The sequence below is a fragment of the Solea senegalensis genome, linkage group LG2 (assembly GCF_019176455.1).
Source record: "Solea senegalensis isolate Sse05_10M linkage group LG2, IFAPA_SoseM_1, whole genome shotgun sequence".
Lineage (NCBI taxonomy): Eukaryota > Metazoa > Chordata > Actinopteri > Pleuronectiformes > Soleidae > Solea > Solea senegalensis.
In genome coordinates, this window is record NC_058022.1 from 21,255,788 (window position 1) to 21,279,829 (window position 24,042).

The following is a 24,042-nucleotide window of genomic DNA, read 5'->3' on the forward strand; positions in this document are numbered from 1 at the left end:
CCAGAACAACATCTAAAGAACTGCAGGCCTCACTTGCCTCAGTTAAGGTCAGTGTACATGACTCCACTCAAAAAAAAACTAAATGAAGACTTTGGAGTGGACTAGTCAAAGTCCTGACCTGAATCCTATTGAGATGCTGTGGCATGGACTTAAAAAGGTAGTTCATGCCCGAAAACCCTCTAATGTGGCTGAATTACAACAATTCTGCAAAGATGAGTGGGTCAAAATTCCTCCACAGCGTTGTAAAAAACTCTTTGCAAGTTATTGCAAACGCTTGATTGCAGTTGTTGCTGCAAACGGCGGCCCTACCAGTTATTAGGTTTAGGGGGCTTACACTTTTTCCACACAGGGCCATTAAGGTTTACATTTTTTTTCCCTCCCTTTATAATGAAAACCTTTATTTAAAAAACACATTGTGTTGCCTTTGACTAATATTTAAATGTGTTCGATGATCTGAAACATTTAAGTGTGACAAAACATTAAGTGTGTAAACAATAAGAAATCAGGAAGGGGGCAAACACTTTTGCACACAGCTGTATACAGTATATGTATATATATAGATATATATATCTATATATATACATATACATATACATACATATACATATTAGGGCTGGGCGATATCTTGATATTTTATATATATATATATATATATATATCGATATATTTTTAAACGTGATATAATACGGGACAATATCGCTTGTATCGATATACTTCATTTTGCATTAAAATTACAATACAAGGGCCGCAGATTTGCACCTGTTTCTCCAATACACACACACCGGGGAGTCGCACCCGTGGGAGATGTGGGCGTTTTTTTGCAGTGAGAGGGTTCAACACCCACACTTTTTGCACAGAAGTCCCACTGCAGTTTCTCTGTTTCTCTTGCCGCTTTTTTCTGCACTTGCTGCTTATCTCCCACTCCCTCTCCTGTTGCCTCAAACATGACACCGGCCTTGAGTGTGACCGGCTGATGATTGGCTGTTCTGCCTTAAGTCTCGCCTCTCTTGGTGTGTTAGATTTATCCTTCAGCTCGTGCTGAGGAGGCTGCAACTAGCTGGTTCATAGTTCACACACTTTAGAGTTTTGACTTATTTTCCATTAATGTCATTCACTTTTGGACATATGTAAGCCCTAAGTTGTCAGTATTAATAATACAATATCAGACATTATTTAATTATCATATCAACATCTGTGTTAAATATCTACTTCTATCTGTGAAATAATTGAGAAAATCGTTCAAACGCAATTAAGCATTCATTTTCACAGATACAATTTAAATTTTTTTAGTCATGTTTGTTCCATTGTAGTCCAAGTCCATTTTTATTTCTGTTAAAATTGTAACAGTATTGTATTTTTGAATTAATAAGTGTATATTATTGTCATGCAGGAAAGAGATTTGTTTATTTTTTTCAAGGAGCATTTTTATTTTAGTGACCTCTGACATTTTGCATGTGGCTTGAATTAATGACGGACTGTTTGTTAATTTTTTAAAGGGTTTGCCTGTGGAAAACATATTATCTAATATGCTATAATGCTTTTGGGTAAACCCCAATTACATCACAGAAGAAATATCGAGATATATATCGAGTATCGTCACTCAGCTAAAAAATATCGAGATGACTTTTAGTCCATATTGCCCAGCCCTAATATATATATATGTATATGTATGTTTATGTATTCATAAATTGTATGTGTGTGTGCAACTGCCACTGGGAAATACTGTTCTACACCATCTTTGAGGATCTTTAATGATATCAATGGACTTACATTCTGCCCTTTCACAGTGACCGTACCCCTGGTGGTCAGGGGGTGAGCGACTGCTTCTCTCTCAGCTGGGACACGGTGCTGGTCAGCTCTGACAAAGTCATTGTGGCTCGTCTGGACGGTCGGGGCAGCGGCTTTCAGGGTCAGAGGATCTTGCACGAGCTTCACGGGAGTCTGGGAACTGTTGATGTCCAAGATCAGATCACAGTCGTAGAGTAAGTGTTAGTTTTGTTCATTCATTTAATCTCAAAATGATCCAGTGTACTGTTAGACCAGGATAACAAACTAATGATATAATGTAAATGCATTTATCCCCTTTTGTTTGATATTCTCTGCATCTGTGGTGATGCAGAAACCTGAGCCTTCTTTTTCGGTATTTCTACTTTCTTCACATTAAATACAGAAGCAGTTAAGTAGGTGTGGAGGTTTTATTGCAGGCACTTTTGTTCAGGTAGAGTTAAGTAAATAAAAATAAATCAGAAAGTGATGTCTTTATTTACATTCACTTTTGATTAAAACGAAAAAAAAAGTCATTTGTCTTTTTCAGTGTGTAAACTAACTCTATTTCCTCAGGCGTCTGATCAGACTACCTTATATTGATGAAAACAGAGTTGGGGTTTATGGAAAGGTACTGCTCAGTAGTCTCTGTACATCAATAAATACTGACATGAAATTTGAACTGCTCATAAAGCAATTTAATGACAGCAATGTTATTTTATTTTTTCAGGCTTATGGGGGCTTCGTGTCCTCCCTCCTGCTACTGTCCCACAGCTCTGTGTTCAAGTGTGGTATTGCTGTGGCTCCTATAACAAACTGGAGACTCTATGGTGAGTTACACAGTGATGAATTGTCTGAATTGTCTTACAGATCTATGATAATACAGCAATCTGATGTTTTATCTCATGCCAAATATGACAAGGAAATGCATACAGGACTTCAGTATTTGCTCAATATATATTGACAGGCCAAGATTCAGACTACTTTGATTGTTGACTTCAAGATTGTTCTTTGTATTGGCTATTCTATTTCTGATTTTTAGGATTGTATGCCTTAACAGGCATCATTATATGCATCTGCAACTAAAGCAATATAATCTTATATATAACCTAATTAATAAACTCATAATACCATTAATTGTGAGTGTCTGCTGGATAACTTAATTTAAAAATAATCAGTTTAAGTTATTTATATTTATATATAATATGCTTTCTTTTTGAAACTGATTAAAATGCAATTTACAATATAGCTTCATAAAATGTCATTATGGTGATGGGAAAATTAAGAATAAAATATAATCCTCTTACAGGGCTGCAACAATTAATCCATTATGAAACTAATTGTCACCTATTTATAAGCTTCTTAATATGAATATTCTCTGTTTTATTCCGTTTCCAATAACAGATAAATCAAAACTAAGTTATAATAATAATAATAATAATAATACATAATAATAATAACAAAACACAATATTTGAGAACAACATTTTGAGGTTTGAGAAACACTGCTCAACATTTTATCATTTTCATACATTTTATGAACCAAACAACTTCTCGGTTAATTACATTACATTACATTACATGTCATTTAGCAGACGCTTTTATCCAAAGCTACTTACAAGGGAATGGAGTACAACCTGCCAGGGGTGGAGTTGAACTTGCGACCATGAAGTCTTTGTACACAGGGTGTTAACCACAGGCGGTCTTAACCACTGAGCCACTCCAACCCCCTGTGAAATAATCTGTGAAATAATCAATAGATTAATTATTCTGAACAAAACCTTTAGTTGCAGCTTTTTTTTTTATTTGATGGAGCAGAAGGAGCATGTGGTGGGGCATCACCCTCAACCAGGGTACCTGCGTCTACTGCCATCAGATGTTTGGTCAGTTTAGATTTTTAACGACACTTTAATATTAGAATCTATGGCTTTATTTATTTAAAGTTATCTCTAAAACAGTGCTTTCTTAGTGTTTATCACTTAAAGGAGCTTAGAACAGCATAGGCTACAGTCCAGGAGAACATACTCAGCACAGTAATAATTCTTGAAGTCCGAATTACCGAATAAATTCAATGTGTCAAATTCTACAAAAAAGAACATCCTTCGCACAATTTAGAGGGAGGCATGTTGTGGATCCTCATACCCACAATCCTTTGGGCATGTACGTATGTTTTGCAAGGGTGAGGAACAGCAGAGCTATTGAAGCAACAGCTCAACAGGCTGATCCACTCCAAGATCATTACTCTGTATAAGAATAGGGGAGACCACAGTAACTGCAACAGCTACAGGGGTATCTCTCTACTAAACATTGTGGGAAAAGTCTTCGCCAAAGTGGTCCTTACCCGGCTTCAAGTACTGGCTGACCGGGTTTACCCGGAATCACAATGCAGGTTTTGTGCCAAGAGGTCCACAACAGATATGATCTTTTCTGTGCATCAGCTGCAAGAAGGGTGCCACGAGCAGCAGAGGCTGTTATATATTGTCTTTATCGATCTGACAAAGGCTTTCGACCTTGTGAGCAGGAAAGGCCTGTTTCAACTACTAAAGAAGATTGGTCCCCACAGCTGCTAAGCATCATCATCTCCTTTCACGAGGACATGCAGGGTGTGGTCAGCTATGATGAGGAGTCCTCCAAACCCTTTGCAATTCAGAGTGGTGTGAAACAAGGATGTTGGTCCCAACCCTGTTTGGAATCTTCTTTTCCGTGCTGCTGAACTTCGCGTTCGGTCGCTCCACACAAGGCGTCCACTTACACACCCGTAGTGATGGTAAACTGTTCAACCTGGCCCGACTGAGAGCCAAGACCAAAGTCCGCACAGTCCTGATCAGAGACACTGCAACATGGGCTTATTCTTCTTATTGTTGTTGTTAGTACTGTTGTTATTATTGTAGTGGCTTAAGTGACGTTTTTCCACTAGCTCGACTTGTGATGTCATAACTAGGAGAAATGCGTGATTGTCAGACTGCCACACACTGATTGGTCAGAGTGCCGTCACAGCAAACCAAACAATGCCGAACTGTAGTTAAAGCAGGTAAAAAGACTTAATAAAGAAAACATGGGTTAATCTCCAACATTAAGCAAAGGAAATGTCTAAAACGTCATAATTTAACAGAGGTGTATTTAGTGACAGCACTGCTGAAAGCCTGCGATTGCAAGCTGAATGCAAACCTTTTTTTGGCACAAGCTCGGGTCGGGTGGTTGTGTGATTCTTGTCACTACCACCTGGGTTTTCATCACCTTCCATTGTGTATTTATTTCTCCTTAGCACACACTTTCTCCTTTGTTCTGTGCCGCACTCACTCAGCACCGCTGCTTGGAAACTCTCAACTGCTTCTGCCTCCACTGAATCACGTGACGTAAAGGCGCTTCATATGTTGAGAGAGAAGGCAGCGATGCAGCTCATGAAATAAAATGCAGAGGAGTCATTGTAGTGTGTAGTTGTGAATCAATCGTGCAGCCCTAGTGGGTATGACACACTCGTTTGTCAGTGGAAGTGACCGCTTTTAGGACCACGGTGAGCTATTCTCTGAGTGCATTTTTTTTAACCCTTAGATGCGCCTTCATAAGTTGTGTTCATAAAAAAATGAAGCTATAAATAATCTACTTATGTTTTATTTTATTTATGTTTTAAGTGAACATCAGTCCTTTTCATAATGTATCAAATAAAGCATTTATACAATTTTGAAACTAAGTTATTTGAACGTTTTTTAATGTTAGTGTGAGTATTTTAGTTACATTATACACTCAAGAATTCACAACCTGACATACATTTTTAACAATCTGCATGAAAAAAATGATAAAATATTCGAGAAATTTAAAGCCAAAAACACAAAAATGTGTCTAGGTATGTTTAAGGGTTAAACATTTTTTTTTTGGATTAACATTACACTCTGCCACACAACATTTTTTGGAGGCTCATTAGTTTGCTTTTTTTAACATGCATTTCAAAGAAAAACACTTATATATCATTTGGAAAATTACTACACAAATATAACAACAGTTACTTTAAAGTATCAAAATTATACATATGACAAAAATCAGCGTATCTACTGCCTCGCTGGTTAAACACCAACTACTGCATTGAAATTCTGCCATTGGCTTTCTTAGTCCACACATGCTTCACTGGTACACTCTTTTGTCACCCTCTTCTCCAACCAGCATGAGGCTCATTGTCCCAGTCTCCTAACCACTTTACAAATGCCTAGGCTGTTGCTTTGTCACCCTTCTCTCTACCTCTTCAACCAGTATGAATGACTGAGAGGTACATCTCACTAATCACCTCACACAGCTGCAACTCAGTGTCAGACTTCACTACCAGACTACACCCCCTGCACTGCTCACTACTCTCTCTCCCTCCTTCACTCTATCACTCAGCTCTCAGCCCACGTTTTTGGCATTTTTCAAATTCAGTCATGGGGCAGCCTCAAAAGAGGGGGTTTAGTTGCCCTTTATAAAGCACTTATGATCATGAATTGGGCCTTTTCCATGTTACAGTGGGGAAAGCATGTGTGAATCATGGAATGCATGATGGCTAAGTTTCATGTAGCATCCTCAGTTTCAAGATTCATGCTGGCACAGTGTCACATGCGCTGACTACCTGAACTGAAGACAGCCATTGTTACTTTGATCAATATAACATACATCGCACTTATGACTAGCACTTCATAGTTTGATCTACTTGAAGCTCTTACTTACTTCTAGCTCTTATTTGTACCCAAATGTTTAAATGCACTTCTGTAAGTCGCTTTGGATAAAAGCGTCTGCTAAATGACATGTAATGTAATATGGTTTTCTTGGTAAAACTTGTAAATGTGTCTGCTGTGAAAAAAAAGTTCCAAATACTTATTAGAAAGTTAAACTATAAAAATGACTGATTTCACAACATGCAATGCTAAAGAAGAAGGTGATATTACAAAGGACTGGAAGTGTTATTGCGATTAAATGTGAGTTAAATTTGCATTGGAGCCTCCTGTCTGCAATATCTCCTCACTGATTGTTTTCTTTTTTATCCTCACAAAGGATCAACTGCTGAGAAGTACTTTGGCTCTCCTGTGAAAGAGGATCACAAATACCAGGTGCGACTGGATGTCTATTATGATTATTATGATTATTATGATGATTATTATACCCCACATCTCCATGAAAAGCACAGGCTCATTCTTCTCCTCTGTTTTACATGGACGAAAGATTAAATTATCTGATTGCGGTGTGTACACATGCATCAAACGTTCACATGTGCAGCACTATCTAATTCCCCGGAAGTAAAAGCAGAAGAAGCAGCTTCACTTCCGCTGTGTCTGACCATCCCCTCACTGTCTGCTATCCATCTTATTTGTGTCTGATTTTCATGTCTGTTCATTATGCCTTTTTGGAATGAAAAATGTTTATATTAACACAGATAAGAGACAGAAAGACAATCGGCATATACCAGCTCTCTCGTATATGCCGAAGACCCGGGTCTTCTTGAAATGTGTCTGTATCGGATCAGAGTTTTCGGATCAGCATGTTTATATGAGATCTTTTTCTTCCAATCAGGCTTTTATTCCGATTACTTGTGTCCGTGTAAACATAGCGAGTGACTACAACACAGAGGTTGTAGCCACTCCACTACATCTGCCCACCAGCCAACTGCCAGCCTTCTGCTTGTGTCTATGTGGGTTTCCCCTGGGCTCTCTGGTTTCCTCCCACCATCAAAACATGTATGAATGTTAGACACATTTGGTCAGGTTGGCCCATTGTGGTGGTGTGCTCAGTCGCAGCAACTCTGATCAACCCACTTATTTCTTTTCCTTTCCAGATAAAAATTAAACTGCCGCAATTGAAATTTGATTTGCAATATAGTTTTGTATTAAATGTATATAATGCTTTATAGATTAAATACATACACTAGAGAACTATGTCACTTTAGAAAGGTTTGTTTGACATTGCTGACACATCTATCCATCCATTTTCTACCGCTTTATCCTCCAGGAGGGTCGAGAGGCGGGGTACACCCTTGACAGTTTGGCAGTCCATCACAGGGCCACATATAAAGACAAACCACCATTCACTCATACGGTCAATTTAGAGTGTCAGTTTGACCTAATCCCCATACTGCATGTTTTGAAGAGAAATCCACATACACACAGGGAGAACGTGCACATTTTTGCTGCCTAGGCAAATCAATGTCATATTGTTAATACAAAATTGTATTCACATTGTTTCTCACAATTTGAGCCCTGGACCCCTGGGGGTCTGCGACCCATAGATTGGACATTTTTATTAAATCATAAATATTTATCATTATCAGGCAGGACAATGAGTGAACAATATTTAGACTTCTGGATTCTTTAACAATTGAAGCAATAGGCTTCCATTATAGATTTTGTGGTAGCAAAGATGGGCAGAAAGAATGGGTTACCGTATAGATAAAGTCTGTCAACATGGCGGTTATCGCTACACCCTGTTTGCTACTTCAGCAGATGTCCTCTGTTTACAACACCGCTGTGACTGTAGTTCATTTTGTGAAGTTTAGGACAATGCAATGATGTTTGACAAGTTTACAGGGAGATGGATACTGGACATGACAAACTTTATAAGTGTAATGGCTCTCTTGTAGTAAAGTTTTGCAGCGGGTGGTGGAGCAACACAGAAACACATTAGAGTTAATGATGGAGGAGAAACCTAACACTAGCGTTTCCACAGCGTCGAAGAGTACCACACATTGCAATAAGCAGAAACTCAGTCTGTGATATGGATTATTTGGGAGGTCTTTGGAAAAAGTTTGATATAATTGACATAATTAGTGCAAATGTGATGCTTCCCATGGTTTGCAGAAAAGTTAAATAAAATTGTAACTGAGGGACTGCTAATAACAACATTCATGCCTTTCTCTGGTGATGAGTCAAAATAAAAGCTGTCAAAATGTCTGCTGCAACAACAAACCATCTTATGATAGCAGTGTGAAAGATTTGCACTTTTGACAAGCCTCTTCTCCATCATAATAATAACAAAGGCTAATGGGTTTGCTGAGGACTGGTGGAAAAATAATTTCTTAGATACTACATGACATTTGAATATAAGCTATAAAATAAACCTATACAGACACCAGCATTCCCATGCTGTCAATGAACACTGATAATAATACTAATCAAAAAATAACAGGCATCTTTCGGAGGCTTCTGCTCTCACCCAAAACATTTCATACACAATTCACTTCACAGTGACTCATTTTGAAAATCACAGTTGCTTGCACCTTGTTTCCTCATGCCTTATTTATGTTTACTTTAAATGCCAAATAACGAAACATAAGTACCCCCCTCTCTTGTTATGTTAGCTGTTTTCAAATATTAACTCCAAAAAAAATCCCAAAGTTTGGTCCCACTAATATCTTGAGTTTCCCTTTTACATATAACGATCACAGCAGGAAATCATCTAGATCAGACACACCGAGCAGCAGGAGTCAGGACACTTGCCCACTCCCTTCCTATGAATGATCCACAGCTTTTGCTGCTGTTCTTATGAGGAAAGTAAACTAGGGTGTTGACAGGAGAAGTTCTGCAAAATGGTAGCTGAGAGCCATCATGCAACTGTAACCAACCACAGCCCTAGCTCGCTGTGGTAGTGGCTGAGAGGTACAGAAATATTTACCAAAGTATCTATACACCTCGTGGACCAGTTTATCAGAAGCTAAGTTTGGCTAAGGAGAAAAGAGAGCAATCAATCGTCTGACTTGAGAAGCAATAGTAAAATGACACGTCAACAAGGTAAGAAGATGATTTAAGAATTTATATTGATTGATTGCGCAAGAGTAAAGCAACATAAAATTGAAATAATAATGATATAAATTAAAACAAGGATTTAACCATCAGGCTACAAAATTCTCTCAAGTGATTAATACCGTTGTTAAACCCAAACAAAAAATGTACTGGGATACCCCTCAATTCAATTCAATTTCAGTTAACAGGCTATCAAAATACCTTATAAAATACTTAATAAAAGTGTCCGGTTGAAATACCAGTTGCAATTGAATCACATTCAATTTCAGCACAATGTCACAGGTTGTACCTTTAACAGTAAACAGTCTGTCTTCCGATATATGTCGTCAGTTCAATGACAAAAGTGACAATGTCCAGTTCAATGCAGAAAAAAAACAAAAAAAATGCAATGAATCCATTGTCATCACAGAAAAGACTAATCCTACCAGAATGATAAAACAATTCTCAAGAGTCCCAGGATCTTCTCGTCAAGCTTAGCTCGCCACTTCTGCTGAACTCTAACACCAGCCATGCAGCGCAGAGAAGCGGCAGAAGAAATCTACACTCTTCCTCTTGAATAATAGGCCACAGATAAAAAAATCGCATTAGTATCCTTTAACATCATTGCAAACTTCTTTTAACTTTAACTGGATCATAGTATTTCTCTATTTTAAATATTTTACTTAACTGTTTAAATTTCTATAAATCATGAACAAATCTCAATATGTTGCTCCTTGATATTTCTGTAATTATTAATTGCGCTGACACACAAACTACTCACTAGGCTCACACAGCGCATACAGGTCAAAATGTGCAAATTCACTTCAACCATATCAATAAAACTCACCAGAAAATTCCAGTCAAAAGCACACATTCGATTTTTTCCATCAGCTCACAGTGGATCAAACTGCAGGATTTCAGGGGACATAAATAGGGCAGATAGCGCTGTAATATCTAGTTATCTAGGAAACTCACGTTTTCTTTGGTCCTTCTTAGCACAACGAGCGGGGACACGGCAATAGAAATGCAAAGTATGATGTTTTCCAGCACAAAACACAATGTAAATCCGTGAGGAAATAATCCGAACCGCTCGTCTGTACACCTCATCCGAGTCACGTGAACTTTCTCTCTTTAGCGCTATCCGCACTCTCATATCACCTGTGTCTTTACAGATCTCACAACTGTGCAAAAGCAAACACATTTGTAGTATTTTCAAAATAAAACATATATATTTATTCTTGCGCTCTCATTTGTATTTTGGTTTAGTTTTATGTTTTTCCTTGTTTTTATTCAGATCCAATTCATTAATTATGTAACGCATGGACAATATGAATTCACCTTAATTTATATATTGCTGATTTAATCATTTTTAAATATCCATGGCTTTACACTCTGGGTTACACAACACTTGGTACAAAATCAATTTTGATAGATGTGTCCCGTGTCCTGTGTGTCCTGTGACACAAAAACCAAGCTAAGCAAAGGGAAGAGTATTTTGCAGGATCATCAAAGATCCCGAGAAACATCAGAGATTGGACCATTGCCATAAAGCACACTTGAAGTTAGTATAGAAGACAGAGCGATGAGACCTCACAGGCAATGAAATCCAATTGTGTAGCACTTCATATCTGGTACAGAATCCATTGCTTACTAACTTTAATATATTGTTTATTTTACATTTACATTGCGTAAGCGTTCTCTGGAGTAGGATGAGAGAACATTTATCAGGGGTTTGAAGATGTTGTCACACTGCAGGTGTACAATAGTGTTTGCTAAGGCTGTTTCCACACTTGTGAAAAGCACCTGGGGCATCATAAGGGTCAGATATATTCAATTGTGAGATATATTGCTCAATCTCTGTGGTTTTAAGTGTGACATGAACTCTGATGGCTTGAAACTGGAACTGGTGCCACTTATTTTTTCAGAAGCTTTTCCTGCCACCATGGTGGTGAAAACAAAGCCGTGACATGACATCTGGAGCTCTATTGATTACTGTCACAAATTGGAAAAGAACTAGCATACAGTATATTTTATAGTGCGGTGCTACACTGAGTTTACTTTATGAATTCACCATGTGAATGTTCAAAGGGTACACTGTGCAGGATTTAGCATCAATCATATTCTATTTCTGCCAAATTAATTATTTCACCTGAATTTTACACACCGGACATTTAATTATTTTTTTTCAATGTATGATCAACCTCTTGACTTAAAAATATAATGATTATTAACTAGCTTTAAATAAATCATTTTCAAACCATTGCTGCTTCTGTTTAATTGTAATGTTTGTTGTCTGTGACAGATTTCCTCTATGCTCAGTAACATCACCACACTGAGTCCACTGAAGTTCCTTATTATTCACGGTACAGCAGATGGTGAGTAGAGATGTAAAGCAGATGTTATGACACTAACAACTACAGCTTTTGATCTGCAGTGTATCACTTAAAGCATTATTTTGTGAGATTTCATTTCCTCACATCTTTAAAATGTGTGTATGCTTTAGATGAAGATGAAAACACAGACCTTCATGTGACTTAAAATCCCTTAGTTTCCTCTTTTCTTCTATGGTTCCAGATCATGAGAAACAGAGCTAGGAATGGGCATTTTTTTGGCAAAAATACTATCCCTAAAATTGTGTGGTACTTTTCATAGAATGATTGAATATTCTACACTGCTGGTTGAGAGACAACCCACTCTATCATTGCTACTTGCTACTGACGTTATTATTATAATCTTCTTTCTGGGCATGTTTTGATACAACTGCAATTCATAAAGCTCCCAGCTGTGAAGGTGTAACATCTCACTTTTAATTCTCTCTTTCAGCCACAGTCCATTTTCAACATTCCGCTGAGTTGGTCAAACTGATGTCTGCATCAAATGTCAACTACTCTCTCCAGGTGACTGCTGCTATTTCTTCTCTTTGTTATATTTCACTTCCTGTTAAGGAGAAGAGTCACAAGACCATGATTTTGTATTGTCAGTTCAAACAGTACAACATTCATACATTTTACTTAATTATTAAAGTGACCAAACACACAGCTGGAGAGTCAAGAGGACCCATTGCCAACACTGAACATCACTCACAACCTGTTCTGGTTGGCAAAAAATAGAAATAAAAATTAAACTGTTTCTTTGTGTACGCATGTTAATAGTCTAGTTAGAGATGCTAACACTATAAGTTTGGTTACATCCGACACCATTAATTGTCACGAAGGCCCCCCAATTGGGGGACTTTTACGGAGTTTACGCAACTTGTTTTTCGTTAAAGATCACAAAAAAGTGATTAAAAAAAAAAAAATCTTTTGGGAAACTTGGTATCCTTGCCAGAGAATACAGACAGAGAGTCGTTCGCCAAATGACAACTGTAAAAATGCACTTACCTTTGATGTTTCTCTGTGATAAAATCAAGTGCTCCCAGGCGTCTCTAGGTGACGTCATCACATTTTTAGAAGCATTACCCTATCCTAAGGCAGCAGCCAGCCGTGTCACATCCGCACACTTGGTTGCCTCTCATTGGCGAACAAAGCTGTCAATCAAATTTCGGAGATGACAGCATCCTTGAATGTAGGCCGTTCTCTCGCTGAGATACAGGCCTGAGAAGAGAGAAAAGTCAGCTGGTGTGTGTTTTTTGAATGGAAAACATATTAAAGTCTGCAGGAACTTTGAAACAATGCCAACAATTGTTTTATTGAACATTAATAGATATATTAAAGTGAAGAAAGTAGTTAAATCCAAATTGCACAGATGTTTCAAAATGTGACAAATGAGTCCTCGTCTGTAATTTTTGCACTAAAATTGTTCTGCTTCACTTGATTATGTTCACAGGCTGTACTTTGATTTGAGTGAGTTTAGAGCTTATTCACCATTATTTCAGAGAGATATTCATCTTTAATTGTTTTTGAATTATTTTAATTTTGTTGTTGTTCTATCTTCATTTACTCTTCACCACTAATACTTACACTGCTATTTACACATCTCAACACAATTTTTTCCTTTACTATGACACCAAAATTATTAAAATAGGCCTTGTGGCTGCAGAGATATACTCATTTAATTATGAATATGAAATATGCATTTATAGACCTAAAACATAGGCATAAATAAGCCCAGTGCTCAAGAGGTTAAAAAGTAATTAGTTACAGTTATGGCTACCCGTTTTTAAGCGCGGTTTGAGACAAAACGTGTCGGGCCGAAAAATCAAGCTGCAGTTGTTTTGATTGCGTTGCACTGTCTTCGTCTCCTCCAGCGTCAATGGTCACTCATTTCGTGTAAGTGTGTGACGTTGAAAGAATGTTTCATTAGGTAGGAATTGTTTGTCATGGAATTGCGTTCGGACGTGGAGGAGCACTTTAATAATGAATTAGTAATTTATTAGATTACTCTTTACTGAAAAAAGTAATGCCGCCAGTAACGTCATTTAGTTTTAACATCGTTAGTCCCATCACTGGTGATGTTTAGTTTGCCTTTTCATCTGACTGGCCAACAAGACTTTATAATTATGGTTATATTGCCACTTATTGACTTGGCATGCTTTCGAAAGCACTAAACAGTTTTTTTTGTGTGTTCTTATGTGGGTGGATATGTTTTTGAGAACTTGGCAAGTATGGATAGGATTATTTTTTTGAAACCAGAGTAGGAAAACCTCAGTTTTAAAAAATAAACTTATACGTGTAGACCAGGCCTCAGACTCCTAATGAACTTTACAAAATCTTCCTATAGGGCCAATAATGTATGAAGCTGCATTTCAGAGCCCTACTCCCAATCAGTCATCCGATGAAGATTGTTAATGGGATGTTTTAAAGGGTCTGTCACTTAACATGATGCTTGTACAGCAACATGTTCAATCCTTTCTCTTCTTTGCTGACCGTCTTTTATTAAAAGAGAGTTACTGTGGGTAGTTTTGTGAAAAGGTCTTGTGGGGAAACTTGAAAGATCTCAGTGTTTCGATTAGATAATGTGTGAGTGTGGCCTGCAGATCTTTAAGCATCTGGCCTCATGTAAACATCTGTGATGATGTCACACACTGATGTCAAACAGAGGAGAAACTGTTGCATCATTATGTGATGTTACAAGCCAAAAACTGTGTTTTCCATGTTTACACATATTCATTTTTAACAGGAAAATGAGATCTGGCACAAACACACAGAAAACCATTTACCTAGATTATTCTGCCCTCAATTGGCAAAACAAAACAAACTGACAGGGAATTTGGTCAATTTTGGTACACCAATGAACAGGTAGTTTAGAAATGCGTGCCATGCTGCCTAGCTTCTAAATTCAGTGTTCACAAAGTGTTATCTTTATTTTAAGGGACGTTAGCATTCTTGTGTATAATTAGGAAATTTAACCATCTACTATTATTATTAATTAGGAAAAAAAACTGAAGTCCTCAGTCAGCTATTTCAATAAAAAAAACTGGTGACATTCTTTTTTAATTGACCGCATGAACAGTGTCCACACTGGTGCAGACCATCTCAGTGTTTTCCTAAAATGTTCAGATAGCTGGCAAATTCAAAATGCCCCAATTTTAGTCTAGTCAGGACAACCTTCTCTGTTCTCTTCACTGAAAGCCACTTATTTCTAACAGGCTGCAGAGAGTGATAATGCCGGACCTTCTGTTCCATCTCCCATTCCTCTTGCCACTGTCGAACCGCATTTCCTTTATGGACACTAGCACATTCATCCTTTCTTAGACAAACCTTAAGATCTATTATTTCCCTTGCCAGTGCTTCTTTAGTCAGCATCAACAGCCTCAACATCGAACAGTGGAGTTCTTACTGAACTTGGCTTTCATCTTTGACACATTAATGTTTAAGACAGATGATAAATTGCACCAGACTCACAACAATCCCCATGTTGGGACCATCACTGCTGAGATGAGAACAATCCCTGAAATGTCACCAAATTTAATTATGTGAAGCCTTTCATACTGGCTTTGACACTTGTCTGTGTAAAGCATCAAATAAAAGAGGTGACATGACTCTGCTCCCCCGAGGCTCCATTGTTGTCCAACAGCTTTTAAAATCAATGAGCTGCACTGGGTAACTTTATAACCATATCACACATACTACAGTCTATTTGTCTGAAAACTCCACTGTAGAGACATTATATATATGTACATATATTAGCTGTAGCATATTACATCCAGGACAGATAATAGTCCCCAACATGTTAACCCTCCTCCTGTCTGACTAACATCGAACAAGTATTGGCAAAGTTGTACTCAAAAAGAGAAACCAAAGGCAGGGGTGGTGAGAAAAAACAACAGGAAAGTATTTTATCAAATTTGTATGAGCTCAGGAGGCAAAGGGAATTCAAAAGGTAACATGGGCAGAATTACAAAAAATCTAACTAGACAGGGCATGAAAATCTTAATTTTGTGACTGTTATCAAGTTTTGGAGAAACACCTTTCCTTTTGCCCAAACCACCATCGAGGCAGCTCAGATTCCCAGACCCCAGAGTATAACTGCAAACAACATGACTAGTCTAATCATTCCTTCCCTGTGCCATAAAACACTACATCTTCAGAAGAGATCATCCAAATCCATTCTTAACTCTGTGTGCTATGCTGCTCACATACAGAGAGTCAAATATCAGAAGAAAAAAATGTTCTACTTGGAAGAAGTAAAAAAAAAAAATTGAAGGACATAATCGGTGAAAATCTGTGTCATGAATCAGGTCACACAAGGAGTAAAAACGCACAAAATGGCAGAGGTCAAAGAGAAACACAGAGACCACCAGACCTAAACAGGTGAAACACATGACACAAGTGGTCATCAGACGTAACAAGAGCAGGCACATAACTGAAATAAAATACAAAAAAATGTATCAAAATTACACAAAGTCCAAATAGCAGGAAAACCTCAAAGTCCACAAACAGGCCCTTTACACATGTAAAGGGCCATTTTCAAGCTAAAACATGTCAGATTCACTGCTCTGCAATTAAAAAAAATGTAATGAAATTAAAAGCTTATAAACATAAACACAATAAATATCCAAGGTGCTCAGTACTACACACACATAATTTGAGACAAACTATGTTCCACAAGATGAAATGAAAATAAAAAGGTCAAATGTTTTTTTCTGTTTCCTGTTGCCTAGATCTTCCCTGATGAAGGACACAAATTTGCTTCTACTAAGAGCCAATACTACATGTCAAGCTCAGTGCTCACCTTCTTCAGGAGCTGCTTTCAGGAGGATGAGGACTTTGCCCTGCTGATGTCCAAAGAAGATGACTGACCTGGACATGAACCAACAATGAGAGGCTGAGGAGATGCAACGATGGATTGTGTTTACAGATTGGACCACATGGCAGCCTCCCAAAAATTGAAGGCAAATTATCTCCATTGCCCCCTTGTGGCTGGCAGTAGTATAGGTCATACACGCTTCCTCCTTAAAGCTGTTGTCAGCAGCTTTGTGTTACACTTTTAAAGAACTAATTTGAAGTTCAGTTTATACACAAGGAAATATTGGTTTGATTTTGTGTATTTTATTAATACTCAAAGGGAAATTCCTCTTTACTTGGAACCTTCCTAGAATTGATGGGCACTGAACCCCCTGATCAGTGTCCATGGAGTAATGGGGGTTGGATATCTTGCTCAGAGGCTCCACAGCACCTGACCTGTTGGAATTTGAAACGGCAACTCTCTCAGTTATAAGCCAAGGTCCCTTTCCACTAAGTAGATGCATGAAGTTATCAAGTATGAATGAATGAAGTGGTTCACATTCATTTGTATTTGAACATTTGAATTTGCAAAGAAATTAACAATGAATGTGAAATGTATACTGTGACCCCATTCACCAATCAAAAATGGAAAATGGCACAAAATGGCGTCACAGGTGTGAGATGGCAGCACCTGTATGTGAGGTATTTTGACCAGTTTCATCCATTGTTATACTGTATACCATCTATGGCTGCGATCTGTCAAAGCATGAGACATTGGTTGCATTGTGAGTCCAAGGGAACTTGTATTGTTAATTCTTCAAATTATTATTATTGTATGTAGTATTTGTATCATGCACTGAGTACAAATGTCAGGGTATCAAAGAAAAATTTATTTTTCCAGTTTAGAGTATAGTTTTCGCGGACAGCTGTAATCTACTGTGACTATTTCTATGTATTTTGAATGGCAAACCAAAACATAACATAACAAATTATGTCACATAATAACAAGAACCAATTTCTGCAGGTGCCTTTACCTCATTACAGTCAATATTTTGTCACCTTAGAGCCAACAGTGTTCACGTATCAGATCATCTGACGATTGTCAGTTTGACTGGCTCATCTCGCCTGGTCAACAATTACAATATGATAGTTTTCATCACATCCAGCTTATCATTCATGTAAAACTGGATTTATAGCTCACATGCCTGTGTGTAATTATTTCTATTCAGTTCATTTGCTGTAACAACCCTTAATCTAATTGGATTATGGAGTTTTCTTCCTCTATTTTTATTACTATTAGTCAGTGAAAAATTTGACTTGGCGGAAATAAACATATTTGCACCAACATTGAGAGACATCAGTGTCAACTTCGAATTCAAGCTTTATGAGATCATGAAGATTGACATATCACAAATATGATATCAACTGTTACATTCATCACTTCCCTTTATGTGGTTTTATTGGTTTATGAATTACGCATTTATTGTACAGTTGTGCAAAGCACTTGGTTTTGTTGTTCTTTTTCTTGTGTCTACGTTTTATGTCCAGTTTAGTCATATGCCTGTGACAGTCTTACTTTACACTTGCATGCGATCTCTTGCAAAAGCATTTCTTCTCTTGATTGATTCTGTCCAGATAGATTCTACACACGATATCATGTAGTATTTAATATCGCACGATGTGAAAGGGTTTTCAAACAGGGAAGGAAATAAGGTTTGGCTAACTTGATATAGTGGTTGGTTGTGTTGTACAGTGGTCCATAACCATGACTCCTGTGACACTATATGTCATCATATCTTCCTATGATCACAAATCTTTCTCAGACCATGATCCTGTGCTGCTCACTTTGCTTGATTCTGTCAAACTGCATGACGTTTACACCCCAGGGGAAATTTATAAGCTAAAATATATGACTAAAGAGAAAAATAGTATTATCTGTGTGTTGCATTGTTTGCTCATGTGCTCAACAAAGCAATAAAAGTGAGAATTCATTGGGATTCACATCTGATACAAACCAGTCTGGACATTTTTTTTTATTTTTCTTTTATTGCTGCAGCATCAGCAGAGACACACACACGCAGGGCTGAGAAGCAGCAGCAGGACAGATGTTATCTTGCAGCTGTTTTCACATTAAAATTCACTTTGTGGCAGAAATAGGACGATGCTGTGCTAGGTTGAGTATGTGTGCAGGCAAAGTTGAGTGGAGAGGTTGAGAATGGGCGAGAGTTAAGGCCCAATTATACTCAATTTCCTTCTCTTTTACATCCGTCCGTCTCTGCATACCTACGTGCATCTTTTGGATTGGTATGGGCATTACACAATACTTCCTCTTGAGTGTAGTGACTTCCTTTAAAGAGGTTATTTTAATGTGCTTGATCCAAAATAGATAGAAATGCTAGTGGAATTTGGAATGTAAGACCACTGACTGAAGGTTGTCCCAGTAAGATCCTATTGATGGATGAAATTCCTCCATCAAACAGATACCATCAAACAGAAATGGATTTTTAAAATGTTAAGTAGTGTGCAGCTGTTTGAGTTTCCAAAAAGCAACAGTTTGTCTAAGTGTATGAAGTCCAGAAAGTGTTTTCTTTTTTGTTTGTTTGTTTGTTGTATTTTGCGTGCATAAAACACATCCCTGATTTCAGTTATCTGAAATCAGGGGTGTCGTTTGAATTTTAATGTTTATAGGACTTAAAGTAACACAAAATAGGATTTGCTCACAGGGTTCCTGATAACAACTATTGTTTGTTACAACTGTCATATACAGTATGTTGAAGTAACAAGTTCAACCAGGTACAGTAGCCTATGTTATAGCGTTTTATACAAAGATATGCTGCGTTGTTTGCCATAACTTAGAATAGTTTTAGTTCTGCAGGTGACACAGACCTCTCAGGCTCGGACAGAGTTTATTGTATGTTAAAAGGGATGAATAATGCTGGGCTCAAATTTAATGTATTTCATCATCAAAAGTGCATGAGTTCTTCAGTGTATAGTCTCAACTTCTATGAAGATAAGTTTCATCCAAATAATCTTGCAAAGAGTCATTATTGATTTGATATTCTGTTGTGCTTTATACATCATCACTCTTTGTTTTTATAATTGTATTCATTTATTTATAATCATCACTATAGGACAATCACAATAATCCCAAAACCGTAGCCCTGCCCTCTCCCATTTGAAAGAGCCAAAAGAACAAGAAGAAGCATTACAAAATTCATCCTAAGAAGAAAATCAACAGCTCAAAGGAAAAAGAGGGAAATATAAGTACAACACATCAAGGTCAAATCAATCCATCCCCATAGACTAAACTTCCTATGAGATCTGACATCTCAAAAATATATTTATATACACACTCTGCTTTATTGTACTGTACAAAATGTGGCAACACTTGACACATTCCCTGTAGACATGCAAACACCTTACGGACACTGCAAAATTGTCCATCTCCCTACACCAATTTTCATTGATTTTCAGTATTTTCCTTTTTTTTTTCTCCAAATGGGAGTCTCCAACAATAATTAGAATGTCTCTTGACTTTACGAAAGCTCTTAAATTCGGTGGAGATGCCCTGAAAAGTCATCTAATTTAGGCTCAATCCCATTTCACCCCTTACCCCTACAATTTAGCCCCTACCCCAACACAAATACACATCACACATGTTGGGTGATTCAGTGGATGTGGTGAACTCTGTGGATGTGATGTGATAGAAGTTACATCAAAATGCACTGTAGCAACAAAAGCACTAAAACACTTAAAAATGCTATTGCATCAATTGCACAAGTTGGAATATCTCAGCTAATGTAACCTAACTCGTGCATTAAAATCGTGTGCTGTGTTGTTGCGATAACCAACCAGCGTTGAAAACGGCATGACATTTCAGATATGAAAGACAAAAATATAGTTGAGTTTCACATGAAGCTCTACAACACATCTTCCTCTGCTACGTCTTACAGTTCTGAGTAAGTTTAGCCACAGTTGATGGTGGAATAAAATACGCTTGTTTCCTGTCATACACAAAAATGATTCCATGGCAAATTACAAGTGATTGCAAATACACAGGGCAAATTAGCCAAATCCATAGAAACTAATGTTACCCTCATAAAGCTTACATCGGTTAGCATAATGTGCAACTAACCACAACAAGGTATATTGTACATACCATAAACTGGTGCGCCAGTATTTCCTGGTGTTGAAGACATTTTCTGACTCTGCTTCTCTGCTTTGCTGCAGACAAGTGAATAGCAATGCCCACAGGAATTAATTCTGTATAACAACAGCTAATGATATCATGCTTACTTCACTCTCACCATTGTTTGTTTGTTATGTTTTATGTTGTTAAATGTCAGTTCTGCTCATTCGCACTACTTCCCACTGTGGACATATCTTGTTGGAAACATCTTCACAAAGTGACCAGTAAGCTCGACAGCATTGGTTTGTTACACATATTGTTTTCTTTTTCTCAGATATGGCTATCTCTTATCTTATTTTAACTGTGTGTTGTTTTTATGACTTTCTGCATGTCTCATTTCATGATTTCAGGTTGGTGAGCCGAAGGCAAATTTCAACCTTGGTGGAGAATAAAGTTCTATTCTATTCTATTCTATTCGAGTCAGACTTTTAACCTTGTTAGTACCTTGTAACTACCTCTTGTAAATCATTACCAAGGAAAAAGTGGCGACAGTTACAGAACGAAATATGGGTAAAAATGTGAAATGGGACTGGGCCTTACTCAATTCATTTATGAATAGCATTTTTTAGTGAATGGCATATTAAGATGGAGAACCTTTGCAACCCTAACCCCAACCCTAACCCAGGCCTGGAAACTGCAATAATTGTGTGGCCAATACCCATTATCTTCATATACAATTCATAACTTATTCCTGACCATACAGCTGACATACTAACTGCAATGCTGTGTCACAAGGACCTGAGTTGACAATCGTTTACATGACACTGCTAATGGATGATGACAGATGCTAGCAAGTACTATCACAGCATAAGGCATCATACATGTCTACACAAAACCCCTGTACAATAAAGTGTGACCTATAAAGACGGTTTTCATTTAGGGTGGGTGATGATGGCAGAGAGTTTCAGCAGGAAATTGCACTTATTCAGGACTGACTTCCATTGAGGCGAACTCAGTTGTGTGACTTAATATCTGTGTAGATGACTGAAGCTTGTATGACGATTCATCCAAAGGAGAGGCGAGATCCAAAGTGCACATCCGTGTTCTTTTCTTTTCAAGTGTTACCACATTGCAGACTAACATGGTAGAATGAGTGCAGGAAGGGAAAAAGTGGAGGTAGGGGAAAAGAACCATGCATGTGATTCAGTGTGGGTGACTAAAGCCCAAAGAGCCTGGAGGGAGTTGTTCGTGTCCTTTGCCAAGAAATGGAGCGTTCCAAAACTGAAATGACTTAATGTTTAGACGACTGTTCCTGCCTCAAGTCCCGGCAACGCAAGTGTCAATCTTGTGTCCTCCAGTTATCTTTTCAGCACATTTACACACACAAACACACACACAGGCATACACACATACGCACAAACACTCTTGAGCATCAGATAGCTCTAAACCAGTGTTTATGTCCGGTTAAACACTTGGTCCAAATGCTAAAAGTCTTTACTGACTTCAGCAAAATTCTATCATGCTCCTCCAAAGGTCTAATTATGAAAGCCTTCTGCCTATTCCTCCTCTTCCTCCTCTTCCTCGGGCATCTGTAATACCTCCTCCTTGAGACAATCCCTGTAGAAACTGGTCAGTGTGGCGTAGAGATGCTGGCGACTCTGCTGAGACAGGAAATGGCCCTCATCTGGGTAGATCTGGTGGGAAAAATAGTAAATAAATGAGTACATTAAAGACACAAAATGATTTTTTTTTTAAACTAACTTCACAACAGTCTATATGATGGAAGGACAAAAGTGTAGGTGTACATAACAGACGTAAAATATACTATACTAAATGCATTTATGTCAGAAGAAACTCTCCACTCCAAGAAAAAAGCAAACAAGAATAAACTACAGTGCATGAGAGCAAATGGAAGTAATGTGTGTTGAACTGAGATGAGCAGCTAAGGCGATGCATTCAAGAAACCTCTCCATTTCCATCACTTCTACAATAAACACATGCAGCACATTAACTAAATGCTTGCTGTTGCCACCTTGTGGTAATAGATGCTCCACAAATTAGGCAGTCATTGGAGGATGAAGAGCCTTTAAATCAATGCTATCATTGATAAATATGTTTTTCTTTTTCTTGTACCATAATATAGGAAAAATGCCACATTGACCTTTTGAATCAAATGAATAATCATATATTCATGCATATCCCTAGGCAATTTAAATACTGTATACAAATGTGTATATTGTGCTCTTGCTTCACTTTGGTTACAAATACAGAGAGGTTGATGGCATCTGCATGATTACACACCTGCATTGAGTAGTTTGCTCCAACTTTCACAAGGTTTTTAACAAGCTCGGCAGTATGTTGAAAGTGGATGTTGGCTGTGAAAAAGAAAAAAAAGAAACAACATTCAGCTTGAATACTAACTCAGAAAAAGAGAAAACAATCAGAATATGGAGATACCTCAAATTGGACATGCATGGTTGGTCAGCTAAATGTTTTATTCTTCTGGACAGTGCTCAAAGTGGGCTGGTACGCACCAGTACAGAGTACCTCATTTTAAGCCTCTGGTGTACCGGGACTTTTTACTGTGCACTGGGACTTCTCATGAGCTCATAGTACCCTGTCCTGTTCTATTTATCTCTTTGCAATTTGTGATACTCATACTACATTACTACATATTATTATACGCACCGCAAACCTGCCCCTTGCGAGATGGGCAGGCATATGTTCAGTCCACAGGGTATGTTCAGTACCAGTTGCCTTGTTCGTCAACCTCCTTTCCAGGATGTGTTTGTATTTGTGTAAGTATATGAAGATCATCAATGTTGTTGGTCCTTCTAAATATGTTTCCCATTTCCCAAGTTACACTGCAATCTAATATATATTTACATGTTGGTCTAAAATAATAGACAGTCATTGTCTACTGTTTTGTTATGATAGAAACAAATACAGGAGTATGTCATTTAATTGATAACTCTCCATGTCTGGTCTCCATCTTTTATCCATGTCTGTCATTGATGTGTGTGTCCACAGGGAATGGTAGGTTCCAGTTAGTTCCCTTGTGCATCAGCCTGTATGCTACTTGAGGACTGCCCCCCCGAAGACCTCCCTTGGGCCACATGCAAGTGAAACATAATTTGTCTGGAAAGTTCAAAGTTAAAAGTTGAATATATCAGTTAACGATTTGCTGGTACCGAGCACCCACTGCCTAATTTACCTGGTAACAGTTGAATAAGGGGAGTACCACCACA

General features: G+C 37.8%; 2 protein-coding genes across 3 annotated transcripts in view; one reads left to right on the plus strand and one right to left on the minus strand.

Annotated features, from left to right (window-relative positions):
- Window positions 1-18,679, plus strand: part of LOC122785298 (inactive dipeptidyl peptidase 10-like) — a 35,065-nt gene extending 16,386 nt beyond the window's left edge. The window contains exons 13-19 of the mRNA XM_044051035.1: window positions 1,788-1,982; window positions 2,341-2,395; window positions 2,495-2,594; window positions 6,783-6,838; window positions 11,802-11,874; window positions 12,323-12,396; window positions 16,602-18,679. Coding sequence (XP_043906970.1) covers window positions 1,788-1,982; window positions 2,341-2,395; window positions 2,495-2,594; window positions 6,783-6,838; window positions 11,802-11,874; window positions 12,323-12,396; window positions 16,602-16,739 — 691 coding nt within the window. The 3' untranslated portion in view covers window positions 16,740-18,679. The remainder of the gene's footprint in view (window positions 1-1,787; window positions 1,983-2,340; window positions 2,396-2,494; window positions 2,595-6,782; window positions 6,839-11,801; window positions 11,875-12,322; window positions 12,397-16,601) is intronic.
- Window positions 18,680-19,755: 1,076 nt separating this feature from the next.
- The window catches only part of LOC122785266 (inactive dipeptidyl peptidase 10-like), a 280,721-nt gene continuing 276,434 nt past the window's right edge, over window positions 19,756-24,042 (minus strand). For both annotated transcript variants that reach the window (XM_044050998.1, XM_044051006.1), the window contains exons 25-26: window positions 23,096-23,169; window positions 19,756-22,488 (exon numbers count right to left, since the gene is read on the minus strand). In XM_044050998.1, coding sequence (XP_043906933.1) covers window positions 22,351-22,488; window positions 23,096-23,169 — 212 coding nt within the window. In that variant the 3' untranslated portion in view covers window positions 19,756-22,350. The remainder of the gene's footprint in view (window positions 22,489-23,095; window positions 23,170-24,042) is intronic.